Genomic DNA, 17,045 nt, shown 5'->3' on the forward strand with positions numbered 1-17,045 from the left:
TTAAGTAAACTGGACATATAAACAAGTATGCTATCTTTCAATTAACTGATGATTCAAAATTTTTATCACTAATAAAATCGTGTCTATTGTAAGGAGTATTTACCAGTTAACCTATAGAAAATACATACTGTCATTTAGCAAATACAGTATTCTATAAACTCACAATGAAATGTCTGAAATGTTAAGTTTCATTGTTTAAATTTACTTTAATTAATTCATTTTATACCCAGAGACAAAAAACAAGGCCATCTAAAAAAAAAAATTTTTTTAGAAGAACTTACTACAAAGCTATAGTAATCACGGCTGTATGGAACTGTCATGATCATAGACATATAAATCAATGGAACGGAACTGAGAGTCCAGAAGTAAACATTTATGTTCAAGTAATTTTTGACAAGGGATCCAAGACCTTTCAATGGAGAAAGAGTATTTTTTCAACAAATCATGCTGGGACAACTGGATATACCCAAGAAAGGGAGACTATATACAAAAATAAACTGAAAATGATCAAAAATCTAAATGTAAGTGCCCAAACTATAAGACTCTTAGAAGGAAACATAGGTATCAATCTTTAGGTTTATAATAAAAAAAAAAAAAAAGAAGAAGAAGAAAATAGTAAGAGTTGGCTTGGGTGTCAAAAAATTGGAACCCTAACACAGTGCTGATAGGAATGCAAAACTATGTCCCTACTTAGACAGTTTGGCACTTCCTCAAAAAATGAAAAGGTTAGCCCATGACCCAGCATTTCCACAATAAGGGATACATCCAAGAGAACTAAACACATGTATCAAACAAAAACCTGTACACAAAAACCCATAGCTGCATTATTCCTAAGAGCTAAAAATGAAAGCAATCCCAACATTTATCAGCTAAGTATGGATAAACAAAATGTGACTATCCATTTGCTCATAACAAAATATCCATAAAATGAAATATTATTCAGCCACAAAATGAAATCATGATACATCCTGCAACATGTAAATACTTTGAAGACATTATGCTGAGTCAATGAAGCCAGTCTGAAAGGCCATATATTCTATGATTCCATGTATTTTAAAAGTCTAGACTAGGCGTATCTGTAGAGACAGAAGGTAGATTAGTGACTGCCAACAGCTTGGTAGAGGGGGAATGGGAGTGAATGATAACTGGTATGGACTTTTTTTTCAGATGGTGAAAATATACTGGAACTAGACAATGGTGATGACTGTACAACTTTATGAGTACACACAAAAAAACACTGAACCGCATACTCAAAATGGGTAGATTTTATGATAAAGGAACTCTATCTTAATTTAACAAAAAAGACTTCCACTTTTAGTCAAGGCAGATTTACTATCACATCTGAAACAACTAAAAAACAGAATACAGTCTTTTTTTTCCCTTAAGATTGTGTCTGTTTATTTTTTTAGAGAACACAAGTATGCATGCACAAGAGCAGATGTGGCAGAAGGAAAGGGAGAAGATTCTGTGCCTGACATGCAGCTCAATCTTACAACCCCAAGATCATGACATGAGCCGAAATCAAGAGTTGGACAGTTAACCTACTTAGCCCTAAATATTTTTTTTTTTTTTTTTTTAAAGATTTTATTTATTTATTTGTCAGAGAGAGTGAGCACAGGCAGACAGAGAGGCAGGCAGAGGCAGAGGGAGAAGCAGGCTCCCTGCTGAGCAAGGAGCCCGATGTGGGACTCGATCCCAGGACGCTGGGATCATGACCTGAGCCGAAGGCAGCCGCTTAACCAACTGAGCCACCCAGGCGTCCCTTAGCCCTAAATATTTTTAAGTACACAAAAAATATTTACAAATATAGAAAATATTTATGGGCCATAAAACAAATCTCAATATTTTTAAAAGATTTCAAATACAGAGTATGTTCTCTGACCAAAATGGAATTAGTGAAAATCATTAACAGAAAGAAATATTTGGAAACTACAGAATAACAAGGTATACAAAAAAGAAATTACCCAATAAATTAGGAAGTATTTTGAAATGAATGAAAATGAAAGCACAACATAACCCAATTAATGGGTTGCAGCTAACTCTGAACTTGGAGGGAAACTTACAGCACTAAAATACCTATATTAGAAAAGACAAAAGTCTCATATCAATGACCTCAGTTTCCAATCAAAAAAAATTATAAAAACAAATGACACCCAAAGTCAGAAGAAGACTGGAAATAATGAATATCAGATCAGAAGCCAAGAAACAACAGAAAACAGAAAAATGGAGAAAAAATACACACACAAAAACACTAGAAGCTGGTTCTCTGACAAGACAAATACAATTAATGAACATGTAGCCTGACTAATCAAGAAAGAAAAAGGGGACAGGGGAAATATACCATCAACATGAGGAATGAGAAGGATAACATAATCACTAATTACAAGTTCTACAATACCTGAAGAGTAACGGTCAACCTTATGCCAATAATTCAACAATGTAAGATAAAACTGACAAAATCCCTGAAAGACACATGCTAAACAAAATTTACTCAATACTTAGTCTATTTTTATTAAGGGATTACAGTTAGAATTTTCCACAAAGAAAACCAGGCCCAGGTGGCTTTACGGGTGAATTCTGCCAAAACATTTTTTTTTTTTAAATAAATAATGAGAATTCTGTGCTATAGCTACAGAAATTAGAGACAATATAAATACTAGAACTAACAAGTGAGTTTGGGAAGTTTGTGAGATACAGATGAACATACAAAATTAGACAGGATAGAGAATTAAAACCACCACACAGTATCACCAGATATCTACTAAAATGACTAAACGTTTTTTACACTTGATCTTTAGCCAAATGGCAGAGAAGGGATCTCTAAACATTTTTTAAAAATTATTACATCAGATCTAAGGGGAGAAACAAACAACAAAAACAGCAGCAGCAGACTTCAATACCCCATTTCCAACACTGGGTAAATCACATAGACAGGAAATTAATAAGGAAACATTAGAACAGTCCATCGTCCAGGAGCAGACAGACATTCCCCAAGTGCACGCTGAACATTCTCCAGGGTAAATCATGAGATCACAAAACAAGTATTAGCAAATTTTAAAAGAATTAAATCCTACTGAGTATCCTTCTGACTACAATGGTATAAGACGAGAAAGTATCAGCAGGAAAACCAGAAATTTCACCAACATGTAGAAATTAAATAACATACTCTTGGACAATCTGTGGGTCCAAGAATAAAAAAATTTTTGAAATAAATGAAAATAGAAATAAAACATATGGGATGCAGCAAAAGCAGTTACAGGCAGGAATTTTACAGCAAGAAATGCCTACACTAAGAAAAAAGAAAGGTCACAAATAAGCAAAAGAACTTAACACATTAATCCAAGAGAGAAACAAACTAAGGCCAAAATTAGCAAAAGAAAGGAGACAACAAAGATCAGAGCAGAAATAAATGAAAAAGAGTAGGAAAATAGAAAAGACCAATGAAACTAAAAGCTAGTTTTCTGAAAAAATAAATAAGATTGACAAACCTTTTGGAAAAATGAAAGAGCAGATACTACCACTGATACCACAGAAATGCAAGAGTGTAAGAGAATACACTGAACAGTTATATACCAATAAATTAGACAACCTACTAGAAACATATAACCTACCAAGACTAAATCACACAAAAAAATTAAAAATCTATTAAGGCCCAAAACAAGTAATTTTTTTTTGTTTGTTTCTGGAAACTGAATCCGTAATCAAAACCCATTGAAAAACAACCAAAAAATGTAGAGTCACCAGCTCTTTACACTCTCTCAGAGGTCAAATAGCAGTGGAAACTCATGGGTGACGTTTTTAGTGCTGAATTCAGGCATTTTGACAGTTACCCTCTCATACATCCATTTTCTGTTCCTCTTCCTATACAAATGGAGAGCAGGCAGGTTTCTTTTTTCAGCTTCAGGGGCTTTAACTATTTACCAAACATTTGAAGAAGAATAAACACCAATCCTTCTCAAAATCTCCAAAACCTGAAGAGAAGGGTACTTGCCCAAAGTCATTTTCTGAGGCAAGCATTACCCTGATACCAGAGCCAGGTAAGATATTACAAGAAAAGAAAACTACATGCCAATATTCCTGATGAATACCGATATAAATATCCCTAACAAAATACTAGCAAATCGAATTCAACAGCACACTAAAAGGATCACACACCATAATCAAATGGAATGTATCCCTGATACAAGGATGATTCAGTATACAGAAATCAGTAAATGTGACAGTCCACATTAATATAATGAACGATAAAAATCACACGATCATCTCAATGTATGCAGAAAAAGCATGTGATGAAATTCAACATCTTTCATGATAAAAATTCTCAACAAACTGCAAACATATCTCACCATAATAAAGGTCATATATGACAAGCCCACAGCTGACATCATACTCAATGGTGAACAGCTGAAAGCTTTTCCTCTAAAATCAGGAACAAGGAAAGGTTAACAACTCTCATCACTCTTCTCTAACATAGTATTAGATCCTGTCCAGAACAATTAGGCAAGAAAAAGATAAAAGACATCCAAATTGGAAATGACGAAGTAAAACTGTCTCTATGTGCAGATGACATGATCGTACCTACAGAACACCCTGCAGACACCACCAAGAACTGCTGGCACTAATAAATGAATTTAGTAGTTTCAAGATACAGAATCAACAAACAAGTATCAGTTGCATGTCATGTCTACATACTGGCAGTAAACCATCTGATGCTGAGCTACAACTGCATCTAAAACAATAAAATACTTAGGGATGAGTTTAACCGAGGAGGTAAGTGATCTGTACACTGAGACCCACGCGCTGTTGATGAAAGACGAAGAAGACACATATAAATAGATGAGCCAAGTTCATGTGTTGGAAGGCTTACTATTATTAAAATGTTCACACTACACAAAGCCATCTATGGACTTAAGGCAATCACTTATTTTTTCACAAAAATAGAAAAAAAAAACAAACCCCAAAGTCTATATGGAACCACAAAAGACCCCAAATAGCCAAAGAAATGTTGAGAAAGAAAAATCTGAAGGCATCATACCTCCTGAGTTAAACTATATTACAAAGTTACAGTAATCAAAATAGTACAGTATTGGCATAAAAACAGACACACAGACCAATAGGACAGAATACAGAACCCAAAAATGAACCCAAACATATATGGTCTATTAATTTACAACAAAGGAGCCAAGAATATTCAATGGAGAAAACACAATCTTTTCAATAAATGGTGTTGGGAAAACTGGATGTTCACAAGCAAAATAAGACAAAATTAACTTGAAATGGATAGAGTACTTAAACATAAGACCTGAAACTATAAAACTCTAGAAAATACAGAGTGAGGGACGCCTGGGTGGCTCAGTGGGTTAAGCCACTGCCTTCAGCTCGGGTCATGATCCCAGGGTCCTGGGGTCAAGTCCCGCATCGGGCTCTCTGCTCGGCAGGGAGCCTGCTTCCCTTGCTGCCTCTGCCTGCCTCTCTGCCTGCTTGTGTGTTCTCTCTCTCTCTCTCTCTGGCAAATAAATAAAAATCTTTAAAAAAAAAAAAAAAAAAAACAGAGTGAAAAACTCCTTGACCTTGGTCTTAGTAGTGCTTTTTTTTTTATAATTTTTTTTTTAATTTATTTGACAGACAAAGATCACAAGCAGGCAGAGAGGTAGGCAGAGAGAGAGGGGAAGCAGGCTCCCCACTGAGCAGAGAGCCCGATGCGGAGCTCGATCCAGGATCCCGGGACCATGACCTGAGCAGAAGGCAGAAGCTTTAACCCACTGAGCCACCCAGGTGCCCCTTAGCAGAGGTGTTTTTTTTTGTTTTTTTTTTATGACACCAAAAGTGCAAACAACAAAAGCAAAAATCAAATTTGGAAGCCTTGGCACAGCACAGAAACCAGTAAGATGAAGAGGAAACCTACAGAATGGAAGAAAATATATGCAAACCATACATTTGATAAGGGGTTAATATACAAAATATATGAATAGCTCATACAACACTGTAACAACAACAAAAAAACCCACAAATAATCAGATTTTAAAATGGGCAAAGGACCTACATCAACACTTTCCAAAAGTATAAACAGCCAAAAAAATAGATGAAAGGTGCTCACCATCAGTCATCAGAAGGGAAATGCAAATCAGAACTATAGTGGAGCATCACTTCACACCTACGAGAATGGTACCATCAAAACAGACACGACAAGAGAACAGGTGCTGGGGAGGATGTGGGGGAAAGGGAGCATCTGTGCACTCGGGTGGGGCTGTAAACCGGTGCAGCCACTGTGGAAAACAGTCCAGAGGTTTCTCAAAAACTTCAGCATGAAACTATCATATGATCCAGCAATCCTATTCTGGGTGTAACTGAAAGAAATGAAACTGTTATCTTGAAGAAATACCCGTACCTCCCATGTTCACCGCAGTATGATTCACGACACCCAAAACATGGAAAGAACCTAAGTGTTTCTCTATGAAGCAATGGACAAAGGAAACGTGGTATATATATGAAATGGAATATTAGTCATAGAAAAGAAGGAAATCCTGTCATTTGCACCAATATGGATAAACCGTTAGGGCCAGACCAACTGTTTGATATCCCTTATATGTGGAATCTAAAAATACTCATTTGGTAGAAACAGGTAGTAGATATATATATCTACAGGTAGTAGAATGGTTGGTGGCTGCCAGCAGCTGGGAGATGAGCTGCTGCTCCACAAACTTCCCGCTACAAGATGAGTTCTGAAGGTCTAACGGGGGTCTGCGCACCCACATACCTAATGCACATATATCGCCTCATATATTACTGTTTTGTTGCGGTGGTAGTGGTGAGAACGTTTTAGATTTACTCTCTTAGCATCTTTCAAATATACAACATAGTGGGAAATGTAACCACCAGCCATGCTGCGCATTAGAGCCCCAGAAGTTATGCATCTCGTGCATTAGGGGAGGATGAAAGAATTACAGAATGAAGGTTCAAAAGGCATTGTCTCTAAATGGCAGAAAGACAAAAGGATGTTTTTGTATATTGTTTAAAATTCAAGTGACCAGTGCAGAGACTAAGAACAGTAATATAAAAATTCTGAGAAGCCTACATTTAAGAAAGTAGGAGTTGCATAAGTAGGTTAAGTCTTCCTCTATCACAGCAGGAACTCAATAGACAATGTTTGAAGTTGTGAAATCAAAAAGACCAACAGAAAGAATTTTACACAGATTTCAACAAAGCAGGAAAGAATATCCAATGGAAAAAAAAGCAGTCTCTTCAACAAATGGTGTTGGGAAACCTGGACAGCCATACTTCTCCAAAGTATGAAAAACTGGACCATTTTCTTACACTATACACAAAAATAGACTCAAAATGGATGAAAGACCTGTAGGTGAGACAGGAATCCATCAAAATCCTAGAAAACACAGGCAGCAGCTTCTTTGACCTCAGCCACAGCAACTTCTTGCTAGACATGTCTCCAGAGGCAAGGGAAACAAAGGCAAAAATGAACTATTGGGACTTCATCAAGATCAAAAGCTTTTGCACAGCAAAGGAAACAGTCAACAAAACCAAAAGACAACCAAGAAAATGGGAGAAGATATTTGCAAATATCTTATCAGATAAAGGGCTAGTATCCAAAAATCTACAAAGAACTTAACCAAACTCAACACCCAAAAAACAAATAATCCAATCAAGAAATGGGCAGAAGACAGGAACAGACATTTCTCCAAAGACATCCAGATGGCAAACAGACACATGAAAAAATGCTCAACATCATTCAGCATCAGGGAAGTACAAGTCAAAACCACAATGAGATACCACCTCACACCAGTCAAAATGGCTAAAATTAGCAAGTCAAGAAATGACAGATGTTGGCGAGGATGTGGAGAAAGGGAAACCATCTTATGCTGTTAGTGGGAATGCAAGCTCATGTAGCCATTCTGGAAACCAGTATGGAGCCTCCTCAAAAAGTTGAAAATAGAGCTACCCTATGACCCAACAATTGCACTACTTGGTAGTTTACCCCCAAAGATACAAATGTAGTGATCTGAAGGGGCACCTGCACCCCATTTATAGCAGCAATGTCCACAATAACCAAAGTAAAAAAGATGTCCATCGAGAGATGAATGGATAAAGATGTGGTATACACACACGCGCATGCGCGCATGCACACGCACAATGGAATATTACGCAGCCATGAGAAAATGAAACCTTGCCATTTCCAACGATGTAAATGCAACTAGAGGATGTTATGCTAAGCGAAGTCAGTCAATCAAAGACAGACAATTATCTTATGATCTCACTCATATGTGGAATTTAAGAAACAAAACAGAGTATCATAGGGGAAGGGAGGGAAAAATAAAATAAGATGAAACCAGAGAGGGAGACAAACAACAAGAGACTCTTAAGCACAGGAAACAAACTGAAAATTGCCAGAGGGATGGGGTAGCTGAGTCACAGACATTGAGAAGGGCATGTGATGTAATGAGCACTAAGTTTTATATAAGACTGAAGAACAGACCTGTACCTCTGAGACCACTAGTACATTAAACGTGAATTAACTTAAATTTTTAAATGTTTAAAACAAACAAAAAAGAATATTATACAGAGATGTGAAAAATAATCAGAAGATCTGAAATAAAAATAGATGAAAAGAGGTGGTTTTTGGAGAATAAGAAAAGAACAGGGAGAATGGGACACTTTTATTACTTTTTGTTATGATCCATTTTTAATCATGTGCATATATCATTTTGACCCACTCCCCCCAAAAATGTTTTTCATTTTAAAATATATAGTGGCACCTGGGTGGTTCAGTTGGTTAAGCATCTAACTTGATTTCAACTTAGGTCCTGATTGCAGGGTGGTGAGTTCAAGGCCCACTATAGGGTAATTATAGGCTAGGCATGGAGCCTATATAAAAACATAATTCTAATAAAATTAAAAATATATACCTAAACTGTATTTACAGCATAATTATAATTCCATAATTGTGGACAGGAAAAAGGTAAGTTTGGTGGACAGGACTACAGATACTTTTTCCCTCTTCACTTAAATGTTGGGTTCCTCAGAGTAAGGGTTAAGACCCTCTTATCACTGTAATTTCTCTTTTTTTCTGTAATTCTTTCTTTGTAATTTCTTTTCTAGTCTCATGCTTTCAATAGGCAGCTATAGCAGTATTTCTTGAAGAATGATCCATGGATAATCTAGATCAAAATCATCTAAAGTGTTTGTTAGACACAGATTTCTTTGGCCTTACATCTCAGAGTTTTGCGTTTCTTTGTTCTGGTATCTCAGTATCTTTGGTATCTTTAAAAAATACCAGTTTAGAAGCATAGTGTTAAAAAAAATTATAGTGTTAAGATAACCTCCTATAATGAAAAAGGGTATGAAACAGGATGTTCTCAGAGAACAGGAGTAATATGCCTTCATGAATACACTGATTTTCAATAATTGCTGGCCCCTACTTGTCTAATGGGTCTCGGAGGTATCAAAAAACAGGCCAGCAAACTCAGACCATAGGGCTTGAGATCAAGACAGTTTTCAATCTTTCTGCTTTTGTCAACCATACTGTTAAGTCTGGTTGGAAAAAGGAGGAATATAAAATAGGAGGAACACAATATAATATAAAAAGGAGGAAATAATATAAAAGGAGTAATATGACCTGATTTATGTGCATAATCTAGGATCTGTGTGTTGAATGACTTTGTAGTATAATGAGAAGACCAACTAAGAGGATACTGCAGTGGTCCAGGCAAGGGAAGATAGCTTAAATTAGGTGGTAGCATAAAAACAGAAAGAAATGGGATGATTTCAGATATATTCTGGAGGTAGAATTTATTTATGGATAGACTAGATGTAGAAGATGAGGGAAAAAGAGTAATCAAGGGTAACTTGAAATTTCTCAACTTAACTGGATGAATGGTGGTGCTATTTACTGAAATGTAGAAGGTTATAGATTTAGGGGAGAAAATCAAGTCTTTGTTTTAGCCACCTTAATCTTTTTTTAAAATTTAAATTCAATTAATTAACATATATTATTTGTTTCAGGAGTATAGGTCTGTGATTCATCAGTCCTATATATATAATAGGTAGTGCTCATTACAACACATACCCTCCTCAATGCCCACTGTGTCCTACACCCCCTCCCCTCCAGCAACTTTTTGGCTATTGTAGCCACCTGAATCTTATGGTCAATCTTACCATTACTAAAAGTAGAACAAACATTGTGTGCCTCTTTTTTTTTTTTATATAAGATTTTATTTATTTATTTGACAGACAGATCGCAAGGAGACAGAGAGGCAGGTAGGTGGGGGGTGGGGGGGACCAGGCTCCCTGCTGAGCAGAGAGCCCAATGTGGAGCTCAATCCCAGGACCCTGAGATCATGACCTGGGCTGAAGGCAAAGGCTTTAACCCACTGAGCTACCCAGGCGCCCCCACTGTGTGCCTCTTTATTCAACATAATATGAAGCATATAGTATCATCCTATAAATATTCCCACTCCAAAAGTTGTATCTGAATCTAATCAAACCTCTAGGAGTAACTTCCACTTACAGGAAATACAAAGCATATAAAAACAAGTTAAATGACAACACAGAAACCAAATCAGTCTCTAGAGTGTAGGACAGTCTACAGGAAAACTAACTGAGATTCTGTAACAAGTCAATGGCAGGAATGAAAAAAAAGGAAGCCTGCTCTAGCTTAACAGTGATTTAAGAGGCATGACAATCAAGGAATGGACTTTGCTTGGATCCTCTTTTGAACAAACAACTATAAAAAGACATTTTAAACAATGAGGGAAATTTGATTATGGACTGTGTATCAGATGATACCAAAAACATACTGTCAATCTTGTTAAGTTACATAATGGCATTTTAGTTACATAAGAAAATGTCCATTGCTTTTAGACTACATATAGAAGTGAAATGACATAATATCTGGGATTTGCACTGAAATAGTTCACCAAGGGGAAAAAAGGAAAAAAGGAAATGGAAAGTGTGTTACAATCTTGGTAACTGCTAAATCCACCTGACAAGTATATGAAAAGTATGTCTGAAATTTTCCTAACAGAAATTAAAAGGAAAGGATTCTGTTTTGGCCCTGCTAAATTCAGGATGCGGTCAGACATTCAGCTGGGAATGTGAAACAGAGAGCTGGACACGTGAACCTGGAGTTCTGGGGAGAAATGAGCAGACGGAAGGCGTGTCTCCCAGCCACGGGACAGGGGAGCAAATCTTAGAAAAGTGAAGTGAAAACAGGGTGGAGGAGCCAGGACCAAGTCTCGAAACATCCAACATCAAAGGTCAGGAAGTGGAGGAGTCCGCTAAGAAGACAGAGAAGATGCAGCGAGTCAGCGAGATACAAAGAGAACCAAGAGAGTGTGGTAGTAACGAAACCAAGAGAAAAAACATTCCAAAAACAAATGTGTTCAATTAATGTCTAAGTTCCCTAAGAAGTAGCACAAGTAATCATTAGTAACCTCCACAAAAGCAGTATTAGTAGACTGAAAGAGATGCCCTTTTTTTTTCTTCGAAGCCTTTTAATAATATTAGAAAATTATCTCTGCTTTAAAAAAAAAAAAAACTCATATGTTTTTCTAAATTCAAAATATACTTCTTTAGGTTTTTTTTTTTTTTAAAGATTTTATTTATTTATTTGACAGACAGAGATCACGAGTAGGCAGAGGGTGGGGGAGGAATCAGGCTCCCTGCTGAGCAGAAAGCCCAATGCGGGGCTCGATCCCAGGACCCTGAGACCATGACCTGAGCCGAAGGCAGAGGCTTAACCCACTGAGCCACCCAGGCACCCCTATTTCTTTATGTTTTAATGTAAAACTTTATTCTCTTTATATCTGATTACAGTTAGACATAAACTGTTCTGGGAGGACGGGGCATTTCATCAAGTATTTGAGCACTTGGTATTAAAGTCTTTCATAGTTGAGAATTAATCATTACTTACACAGCCATCATGTACATTCAGGGTTGCTTCAAGTTTCAGTCTTTGGATAAATTCTCTTCTTCCTGTTTAAAAAGAAAGAACTAAATGAATCATAAGTCATTTTTGTTGATGAGAGTGTGACAATGAAATGAAAAGCCCAGGATCCAGCATAAGCAAACTCTTCATTTCTACTCCTGCACTTACAGGCTGAGTAATACTGGGGGAGATAGACCTACTCGGCCCTCATTTCTTTAGGTAGTTGTTACCGACCTCGTGTAGTTACTCGTTTGTGAGGATTAAGACATTCAAGGACAGTGTCTGACCACAGTAATCATTCAAATATTCCCTCCATTCAACCATTCGTTCAACAAATATATTGAAAACTCACTCCACTCCAGGTGGTGCTCTAGGAGTTAGGCACACCGTGGTGAAGTAAACAGATAAAGATCCCTGCACTCTAATGAGCTTTCTGAAAGACAGTAAACAACCTGTCACCTGGTCACAGTATTATATGGAAAAATAAAGCGGAGAAAGGAGCTAAGAAAGGACTGGAGGTGTTTTAAGGACTGGGGTTTTAAATCTTAAACAGGTTGGCAAACAGTGTTTTATAAGATATCACCTATTTTTGAACACATCTCAATTTCAGAAATGTTGAAGTATTTTACAGTTCATCTTATAATGATGACAAATGGCAGCAAAATATAAAATAAAATCACCCTAAATGTCCATCAGTAGCAGAACAATACTGCAAAAATTGAACAAATCCCTTTGAAAAAGAGAAATATGTTTCCCTTTAAAAAATGAAATCATCTTTACCAAAGAAGAACCAACAAGCTTCATGTTTATTCAGAAGCTGTAATGAAAAGAAGCTGAATATATGACAAAGAACGATAATTAGCTAAGTAATCAGGCTGATGAGATCTCAAATAAAATTAAATTGGACTGTGCTCTCTGTATCCTGTCACAAGGGACAGATTTCTCTGTTTCTTATATTTTCTTGCCACTCCACATAAAGATCACGGTCTTCCTTCTCTCTCCTTGCTTATAAATGGTAAGCTGGCTAGGTAAAGGATGAACATGAGGGTTACAGAATATTTTCCTTTTTGTGTGTGGAGGAATGCTCTATGGTTCCTGAATATACTGGAATAAAACAACCAACAAAAATTCAGTGTTTTCAGGGCACCTGGGTGGCTCAGTCAGTTAAGCATCTCCCTTTGGCTCAGGTCACGATCCTAGGGTCCCGGGATTGAGTCCGGCATCAGGCTCCCTTTTCGGTGGGGAGTCAGCTTCTCCCTCTCTGACTACCCCTCCCCCTGCTCGTGCTCTCTCTCTTACAGGCTCTCTCTCAAATAAATAATATCTTAAAAAAAAAAAAAAAAAGGAAATTCACTATTTATTGAACTGATTGTACTTTATATAATTAACTTCTCAATTCTGATTTTCAGTTTTAAAAAGATGCTAACTGTAGTAAACAGATAACATTACATTTTCCCCCCTTTGGCCAACAACAGCAGGCTTGGCAATCCTACTGAGTTATAATTAAGAGTTAAGAAACAGTATTCAAATTAACACCATGACAGTAATTAAAATTCATTAAAGTTCTTAAAAAAAAAAAAAGCAGCAGCACAAAAAAAGTTTTTTTTCCAAATTTTTAAAATCTATGTTTGAAAACAGGGCTCTAGCCATACTGCAAAAATAGAACAAATGGTGGTGGGACATGAGATCAGAAGACAAAGTGAATTCTTCTAGCAGGAACTCTTACACATGAAGCCTGCACCTAAAAACACCCACTGAGACATGACAGTTACGTAACAGCTTCTGAATGATATTTCTACATGTGACTTTGGAGATCAAAATGACTGTTGTCTACACACCCCATTAAATGTGCTTCTAGAACAAACTAGTGTGAACCCCCTTCACCCTTTTAGTAATTAAATGCACTACCAAAAAATAGGAGCTCACAATCTCCATAAAGAACTATAAGTTTACTACGGTCAACTAATCTTCAACAAAGCGGGAAAGAATATCCAATGAAAAAAAGACAGTCTCTTCAACAAATGGTGTTGGGAAACTTGGGCAGCCACATGCAGAAGAATGAAACTGGACCATTTTCTTACACCACACACAAAAATGGACTCAAAATGGATGAAAGACCTATATGTGAGACAGGAATCCATCCATATCCTAGAAAACACAGGCAGCGGCTTCTCTGACTTCAGCCACAGCCACTTCTTGCTAGACATGTCCTCACAGGCAAGGGAAGCAAGGGCAAAAATGAACACTGGGACTTCATCAAGATAAAAAGCTTTTGTACAGCAAAGGAAACAGTCAACAAAACCAAAAGACAACCAAGAGAATGGAAGAAGATATTTGCAAATATCAGATAAAGGGCTAGTATCCAAAATCTAAAAAGAATTTATAAAACTCAACACCCAGAACAAAAATAATCCAATCAAGAAATGGGCAGAAGACAGAAATAGACATTTCTCCAAAGATCACGTTCAGGTGGCCAACAGACACATGAAAAAATGTTTTACATCACTCGGCATCAGGGAAATACAAGTCAAAACCACAATGAGATACCACCTCACACCAGTCAGAATGGCTAAAATTAACAAGTCAGGAAACTAAAGTTAAAATAAAAATAAACTCATACCTGTTACTAAGAACTGTTAAGTCTAGATACTGGTAAGCTAAGTACTTGGTCACCATCTCATGAATGCCAACAGAAGACACAAGACTCCTAAGTTAGGCACACAAGACTTTTCTACTGAAGCAGCGTAAGCTTCAGGTTCACACTGGTTCCTTGTCCCCCAATTGCCACAGCGCAATGGGGTGCAGCTTGGGTGAATACTGCACATGCAGTGGGCTTGAATCACAGCTGGGGAACTCTGAACTGAGGGAACCCAAATTTTATAAAGTACCAAGCAAACCTGCCTGACCCGTGTCCCAAAGAGTGACAGTATCTTTATTATACTGTATAATAAATCAATCTGCCCTCTGCTTCGGAGGGAGATATTATAACTTCCAAAGTTGTTCCCTATACATAAATCACTAAAAAGACAGTCCAGAGCAAAGTGGCCAGTGCCTCTGCTCACAAATGTGCACAAATACGAGAGACATGGAGGACTGTCTCTCAACAATTACACACTCGTTACGGATGGATCTAGTTATACCGGTGGTTTCCTACTCTCAAGTCTTTCTTGCACCCCACGCTGTCTCTCACAACTCTATCACTGCTTTGACCTTCTATTCTATCTTAACAGACTCTAAGCTCAATAAAAAGGGAAATACTCTTCTGTTCACCCAAGTATTCCACGTGCTTAGAACAGTGCCAGGACAAAGTGAGCATCTGATACCCATTTGCTGAGTCAGTGAAGTATTCACTCTGTTCTATAATGTGTTTTCCCTCAGTAATACAGGGTGAGCATCTTTCAAGGACAACACAGAGCTACTGCTCATTTGTAATAGCTGTATAACTGATTAAACAGCTGTGTAACTTATTCACATATCTATCTCCCTTATTAGACTGAGATGCTTGATCTAAGAAGTATCAGACCAGGTTTAAATGCCTAGCTTGGAACATACTATGCATAAGCTGGGCAAAACTTAACCTCTCAGAGCCTTACTTTACATCTGTATAAGTTTTACATTTGATGGGAACAGACTTACTGTCAGGAGTACATTAATTAGCATACTCAAAACTTAGAAACGTGCCTGACACATTTCTGATACACTTAAAATCAGTTCTCTCCGTACGTACAGGTGGGATTGTTCTAAGTTAATACTGCCCAAAAAGAGAGGAAACAATTTTTTTTAATGACCTCATTTAGGAGTTGAGGTAAGTTCAGCTGATTAAGGGAAAAGAGTAAGGCTGGTGATACTGAGATGGAAAAGCACTTTAACAAAAATTTTTACTTCACTTCACTCTATTGTCCCTTTGAGCTACTTTGTCTTTAATGCCAAACTTCCCAGTCATCTCTGCACGCTGCCGTCCCCAGCTCACCCCTAGGTCTTTCCATGCACTGCCCCTGCAGCTTCCTCTTCCCCATTGATTTTATTCTTAGAAATCACAGGCTATCAGCAAACCAATGGGCCCTTTCAAGACACATTTTTCATGACCTCATAGTATTAACTGTCACAGCTGACTGCTATCTCCTCGAAATGATATTCCTCTCTGGCTCCCACGGCATCTTACCAACTAACCAGGAGCCCTGAAAATCAAAGGGTGACAAAACTACCTTTGAGGTGAGACAGAACACAAAACTGTTTATCTTTGACAGAGCACAGGACAGAGAGGACTTCCATTAAAGTAAGAAGAAAATAGAGAGGGGCGCCTGGGTGGCTCAGTGGGTTAAAGCCTCTTCCTTTGGCTCAGGTCATGATCCCGGGGTCCTGGATCGAGCCCCATGCCCCGCATCACATCGGGCTCTCTGCTCTCACATCGGGTTCTCTGCTCAGCAGGGAGCCTGCTTCCTCCTCTCTCTCTGCCTGCCTCTCTGCCTACTTGTGATCTCTGTCAAAAAAAAAGAAATAAAATCCTTAAAAAAAAAAAAAAAAGAAGAAGAAAATAGTGAAATTCTAACAAATGCTTAAAAACCAATTGTGGGCTAGCAAGATGGTTGAGAATCTCTGAGATTCTAGACACAGGCAGAGTCCTCATTTAGCCACCAGTTCTTTTCCATTAGCTTCCACCAAGAACTCACAACACTGAAAATAGGGCAGGAGACAAGAAAGAGTCCCTCTTTGGTAAGGACACAGGAATGAAACTCCACTCACCTTTCTGGGGAAACAAAAGGCTTAAGCCACAGGGGAAACCCCAGCTAGAAACGGCCTCGGCAAATGCCTACTACCTCTAAGAGAGGAAGGAAACCCTCACTCTTATTTCTGGCAAAGGCAACTGCCCTGAGGAAGGGATAAAAGCTTATATTCCCTATCCTTGAGGGAAAGGCAGGAAACCTCCTCCCATCTGATAAATAATTAACATTAAGCGTGGTGGCATTGAAATGTGTCAACTCACACCGAACCATGTTCCCAGAACTCCTTCCCTGAATATTTCTTCTTAGGATGCATCACCAGTCATTTTTGCACAAGACTGGTGGGTGGAAGTAAGGTAACAGCCATACTGACTTTTACCTTCAGA

At 37.7% G+C, this 17,045-nt stretch overlaps 1 protein-coding gene across 6 annotated transcripts in view; it reads right to left on the reverse strand.

Moving 5' to 3' along the window:
* Positions 1-17,045, reverse strand: part of DCAF6 (DDB1 and CUL4 associated factor 6) — a 142,823-nt gene that overhangs the window by 111,358 nt on the left and 14,420 nt on the right. For all 6 annotated transcript variants that reach the window (XM_080824067.1, XM_080824066.1, XM_080824065.1 and 3 more), the window contains exon 2: positions 11,924-11,985. In XM_080824067.1, the coding sequence (XP_080680193.1) occupies positions 11,924-11,985 (62 nt within the window). The remainder of the gene's footprint in view (positions 1-11,923; positions 11,986-17,045) is intronic.

Source organism: Martes martes (genome assembly GCF_963455335.1).
Source record: "Martes martes genome assembly, chromosome: 15".
Lineage (NCBI taxonomy): Eukaryota > Metazoa > Chordata > Mammalia > Carnivora > Mustelidae > Martes > Martes martes.